The 5,972-nt window shown below is 42.3% G+C and overlaps 1 protein-coding gene across 1 annotated transcript; it reads right to left on the bottom strand.

Moving 5' to 3' along the window:
* Nucleotides 1-3,402: 3,402 nt before the first annotated feature.
* Nucleotides 3,403-5,598, bottom strand: NEUROG2 (neurogenin 2). The gene is made up of 2 exons (XM_083157486.1): nt 5,397-5,598; nt 3,403-5,213 (listed from the first exon to the last, which is right to left on the bottom strand). The coding sequence occupies exon 2, from the start codon at nt 5,210-5,212 to the stop codon at nt 4,511-4,513; it is 702 nt and encodes a 233-aa protein (XP_083013612.1). The 5' UTR covers nt 5,213; nt 5,397-5,598; the 3' UTR covers nt 3,403-4,510.
* Nucleotides 5,599-5,972: the final 374 nt, after the last annotated feature.

Genomic DNA, 5,972 nt, shown 5'->3' with positions numbered 1-5,972 from the left:
CCAAAAAAATTAAAAGGAAGTTGAAATAATGATGGCAACATAAAGTATACATATGGTCTATGTTAGTTATTAACTATTTTGAGTGGTATGATTATTTGTCTCACAAGCAGAAAATTTAACATTTTGCAAATTGCTAAATTTTCCATTTTTTCACGACATTTTGGTATTTTTCACAAAAAAACACAGACTGTATCGACCCAAATTTACCACTAATTTGAAGTACAATGTGTCACGAAAAAACAATCTCAAAATCACTGGGATAAGTAAAAGCAAAAAAAAGTTATCCCCACTTAAGTGAGACATGTCAGATTTGAAAAAAATGGCTCTGTCAGGAACGCAAAAACTAGCTCTGTCAGGAAGGGGTTAAAGCAACAGGATTTGAGCTTGTATAAACCTCATTCACAGCTCAGTGAGTGAACTCCCCAAATCCCTATGTTCCCATTTTATATATATGTTCTATCTTACCCTTAAGCTGGTGCTTCTGTGAACTATGTGGTGCTCTTGTGTCTGATAGCAGGAGCAGAGGAAATGGATATCCTTCCATGCTGTGCAACTGGCAGCCATCATTTACAGGTGTCTTGCTGCCATGACACCAGTACAGGAACAGGTTGGCATTGCTTGGGCCGCTCATAACCACCTCATTGGAATCAGTGTTCTAATCTCTGTCCTCAGGCAACCTTAATGTTTATGTTTTCCAGAACCCAGATGCCCCTTACAGATTCAGAGGTGGAATAATTAGTGCCACATGCATATAACAGAATAAATCAGTAACTAATTAGAACAAATGTGCCCTGATTAGAGATGTGGAAAACATGCCTTACTGAGGAAGTCTGGCAAGGAACACAAATATACATTATATTACAGGATCCTAATGTATATATAGATACAAATGATATATGTAAATATAACTGACTAAAGTTTCTAAAGTTAGTGTCGCTTCATGTGATAGGTGATTCAATGAACTGATTGTAGTTGCTGGAACAGACTGGATAATGTGAATAATGAAAGTTTTGCCTTCGGCAGCACTACAGAGTAAATGAGGGAATACGATTATATTGGCCAGATCCGCTCACCCTTTATTGAGCATTTATAATTGTGAGTAAATTGAATAGAAGCACAACTTTTTTGCCCTTTTTAACATCACCCCAATTACTGGTAACGAAGTTCAGTATATGATATCACTGCGTTCTGCAGCCTTTAATTGCAGTGGGAGGGATGTTTATTCATAGAGGATTTAATGGCTTTGTGCTTGGGTTCTGCCAGGGGTATTGAGCCTGTCAGGCAGGGCAATGCCTGTAGACAATCTATATTCACAAGCCTGAGGACTGACAAGTGTTTAAAGAAGACTCAGTAGGAGGCAGGTAGCTCGTAACACATGTGCTTTCCCATACAGGAATGCCTCCGGCTAATTAGCCATATTTAAGCATTAACTATATTTGCATCTTAATTTAGCATACTAATTCACCACATAGTGGGCCTCTTACACGACTTCAGGGACAAGTTATTGCTATTTTACATGAATAAATTATGTCTAAACTATGAATTTCTTTTTATTCCACAAATGTATAAATTATGCATTGAAGCTGAGGTTTAGATATATAAAGAATGACACCCCCAAGGATATAAGTGAGCCAATGCCTGTGACTTCTTAAAATATAGGTGTTCATCATCTGTCATTACAGTGTACATTTTTTTAACTCAATTAGTTTTGTTTCTCTGAGAGTCTCCACTATTACCTATATATCAGCACTATCATGTTTTTAAAATTCTTCTAGTTTTCTTTAGAATTAGTTTCCCCCCAAAATTAGCATGTTTTCCGTCATCTTTGTTCCTTCATTCCCTATTACCATGTTGTTAATGTATCTAGTGTTTAACGCTATCAAAATTAAATTTTTTATTAAATATTTTTTTTTCCATCTATTCTATTTCCCTCTAGTATTTCCTGTCCAATGGACCTATACATTTTCAATTATATAAGGATTTTCTCTAACAAACTTGCTAAAAAGTTTCAGAAATTAGATGAAAGTTAAAATGCACATTTGATTAGTATGCTAAAAATTTCTGTATTCAATGTGCACTAAATTCTTGTAGGCAGACAAAATAGTTTGCACTGAATAATGAAATGATGATTTTCTTTTAGATTACAGGTTGAGTATCCCTTATCCAAAATGTTCAGGACCAGAAGCAGTTTGGATAATGGATTATTCCGTGTTTCGGAATATTTTTATATTTCAATGAGGTATCTTGCATTTATTTTGTATAAAAACATCAAACACATGAAATACACACAAATAGATTTTATTTGTGCATGAAACAAGGTTTCAAAACATGAAACAAAGTTTGTGTACTATCTCAGGTATTGACCTTGAATGCCAAGCAATCATTTTCTTGCACATATTTAGTGCCAGTTACATATCATGTCCCCAGTATTGCCAGTTACAGATGTCCCAGAAGTACTTTTAGCAAAAAAAATTACATTCTGGAAACTATGGTTTTCGGAATAATTTGGATAACAGATATTTGGTTAAGGGATACTCAACCTGTAATAGATACATACACCTATATTAAAAGTGTATTTTTTTGTATGGATTTTCATGTTTGTGTTTTTACTCTTTAGTCTGGGATCATCCTTGATTAATGATTCTTTTTTAAGTACTAGTAATTATTATAATGAAGTTAAAATGATCATCTGTACAATATTAAAATAGGATTAATATTTACATAACACACAATATAATTCAAACTGTCTGAGGTTTGACGTGTGCTAGATTATAGACTGTATAGATCTCCTTTCATGAAAATCACAAGTGAGGTGATCAATGTGAAAAATCCTCATGTGCAGAATGGTATAATGATTGGAAAAATGACAGTCATATTGCAGAATGAGCACTCACAAAGCACAGCAATAGATTATTTGTAATGATTGTCATGTTTAGTAAAGACATCATCTGATATATTCATATTATTTGCAGAAATAAACTGTGTACTGGGGTTACACCTGTGCTATGGAAGTATTGTGGCAAACTGCTTTTTTATGATCAAAACATGGTTTATTAGTTCTTAGGGAGTATTAGCTTGGCAAGTGATAAAATTGTGAGAGATAAAGTACCATCCAGTTAGCTCCTAACTGTATTTTTTCAAACAGCCTGTAAAATGTAAGGCAAAAGCAGATTGGCTGGTAGTTTTATCTGTTACAATTTTTTCTCTAGCCAATCTTTGCTTAACACCCAACTAAATAAGATCATTTTTTGCAAGTTTCTTTTTATTCAGTTATAAATGTAAAAAATATATATAATAGTATTCAATATACATAACATGCAATACAGAATAAAAGTGAAATAGTCAAATATTAAGAAAATTATATATTTTATTTAATAATTATTAGCACAAGATTTGTTTTCTTGCTGTAAAATACATTCTAAAATAAACTCTTTAAAAAATATACAAAAAAATACATATACTCCGTGAAATTGTCATCTGTAATAAATAAAAGTGAACAACATATATGTGATCAGACAGCCCACTGCTTTCTTTTAATCTCCTGGATGAATAGGGGGTTTCTCATCCTCCCAGAGCTAAGATAAATAATGTATGAACGAAACCTCCCTTTTTATTTTTCCCTATTTTCCACATTTTCTGCTTTTGATAGTGAGTTCAGCCTACATTTTCACGCTTCCATTCAGCGAGAACAAAAGCCTACAAATTATACAATGACTTCTAACCTGGCCTTCTGGCGAACAACTTTGTTTTGTTTTTCCCAAATAAATCATACAGGACAGATGGAAACGGGCATGGAGAACGGCACAACAAAAAAGGTATTGTTATCAAATTTGGCAAAGTGGACGAAGTGCGAGTCAGAGGGAAGGTTCGGTCTGACAGGTGAAATTCCCACACCAATCACCAGGGCTGGATTAAGGTTTGTGGGACCCCTACCAATCAAATGGTCTAAGTGATAAATTTGGGCCAGATGCATTAAGCTTCAAAAGTGATAAAATGGAGAGTGATAAACAACCAATCAGCTCCTAACTTCCATGTCACAGACTGTGTTTGAAAAATGTCAAACAGGAGCTGATTGGCTGGCTGTTTATCACTCTCCATTTTATCACTTTTGAAGCTTAGTGCATCTGGCCCAGTTGACAATTATTATATATATATATATATATATATATATATATATATATATATATATATTATAATGTGAAAACAGCCCTTGCGCCACAAATGTGTCAGACAAACTTTAGTGCCTCCAGTTCACATGCCACATTGGACTCCCAGTTGGCATTATGGCACAGTGCCCATACATTGTGCGTGCCCCTCTGTGGTAGGGTGTCCCTGTGGGACCACCTCGTTAATCATGCCAGATCATCATCCTCTGACATAAGTGAGGGCACACAAATCACAGTCTCGTGTCTGCTGAGAATGTCCTGCAGCTACTTTCCCTCTGACAGAGTCACCAGCCTCCATGCCAGTCACTGGGTACTGTGCCTCCTGCAGCGGCAGGGTGAACGTCTCAGCTGTATGCAAGGCTGCCCGGGACAGCACAGGGCAAGCGGTGCCAATAGTCCAGGGCATCCGAGGCCGCCGGGCTGGCCGGGGACAGGGAGCCGCAGGAGGAAGACGGGGACGTGCAGCTCCATGAGGAGGAGGTGGAGGAGCTGGGAGATGGAGGCAGGCCGGTGAGCAGGCTGCCAGGCGCCCCGGGGTGCAGCTGCTCGGCCAGCCGCAGGGTCTCGGACAGCGCCCAGATGTAGTTGTGCGCGAAGCGCAGCGTCTCTATCTTGGTGAGCTTGGCGTCCTCCGGGAATGAGGGCAGCACCTCCCGCAGCTCGTCCAGCGCCGAGTTCAGGTTGTGCATGCGGTTCCGCTCCCGGTTGTTGGCTTTCACGCGCCGGCCCTTCTTGATCTTGGTGACCAGTTCCCCGCTCCTGCGCGCCCGGTGCCGCCGCGGCTTCTTCCCGCAGCCGCCTTCCTCCTCCCCGGGCTCCTCCGCCGCGGGCTGTGGGTGCAGGCGCAGGGAAGCGGTGGGGAGGACCAGCTGCTCATCGTCCGAGCTGCTGCAGGCGGCGGCGGGGGGCTGTTGATGGGGCGACTGCAGGTTGCTGCTGCTGCTGGTCCTGGAGGAGGACACGGAGCAGGGAGAGGACAGCAGCTCCTCCTCATCCTCCTCCTCCCTGTACCCGCTCTGCTGCTGCTGGAGCATCATCATCATCATCCTGTGACAGGCAGGGAGAGAGAGAGACACATGTTAGTTACCGGCACTGCTGCTCGCTGACACCCCACCCCGGTCACACTGCCACCCCGGCCACCCTGCCACCCCGGCCACAGGCAGGGCTCACAGTATACAGTCTGTCACATATAAGCAGTGACAGTACTACAGGCTGCTGTTCCTTCCTTACCTGCTCTGGCACTACTGCTGCGGCTGGTGTGAGTGTCCCGGGTGTTGCGCCCTGGCACGCGTACTGCCCTCTGAGCGCAAGTGCGGGGGAGCTGCGTGTGGCTGAGCGGCTGCGCGTCTGGCACACGACCCCACTAAGCCCCCTTATATATCGGCAGCGGCACAATCCCCGCCACCCCGGGGCACGGTGCCCCCGCTCAGGGTTATTCTTCTCATTATCATCACTCATTTCCCCACTCCCCCCCCCCCCCCCCCCCCCCCCCTTCTTGTGCCGCCCCTCCTCCTAGCCCACTCCTGCCGCCGCTAGCCGCTGCGAGTCCCCGGCCTCCCATTGGTGGCTCCCGCTCGGCTGAAGCGTGCCGCTAATTTCATTAATGAATAGGGGGGTCCGAGGCAGCCAATGATAGGAGCCGGGGCCCTAGCCACGCGCGCCTGCTGCTGCCGCCCCGTGTGTGACCGCAGCTGATGTCCTCCACACACAAACACACACTACTACTACTACGCATGGTATATACCACACAACTCCAACTACAGGATATATATCTACATCTATCTATATAAAACAAAACACTGTTAT

Source organism: Crinia signifera, chromosome 1, assembly GCF_055691185.1.
Source record: "Crinia signifera chromosome 1, ASM5569118v1, whole genome shotgun sequence".
Lineage (NCBI taxonomy): Eukaryota > Metazoa > Chordata > Amphibia > Anura > Myobatrachidae > Crinia > Crinia signifera.
Note: the sequence above shows the minus strand (reverse complement) of the source record. Positions and strands in the feature narration are given on the sequence as shown.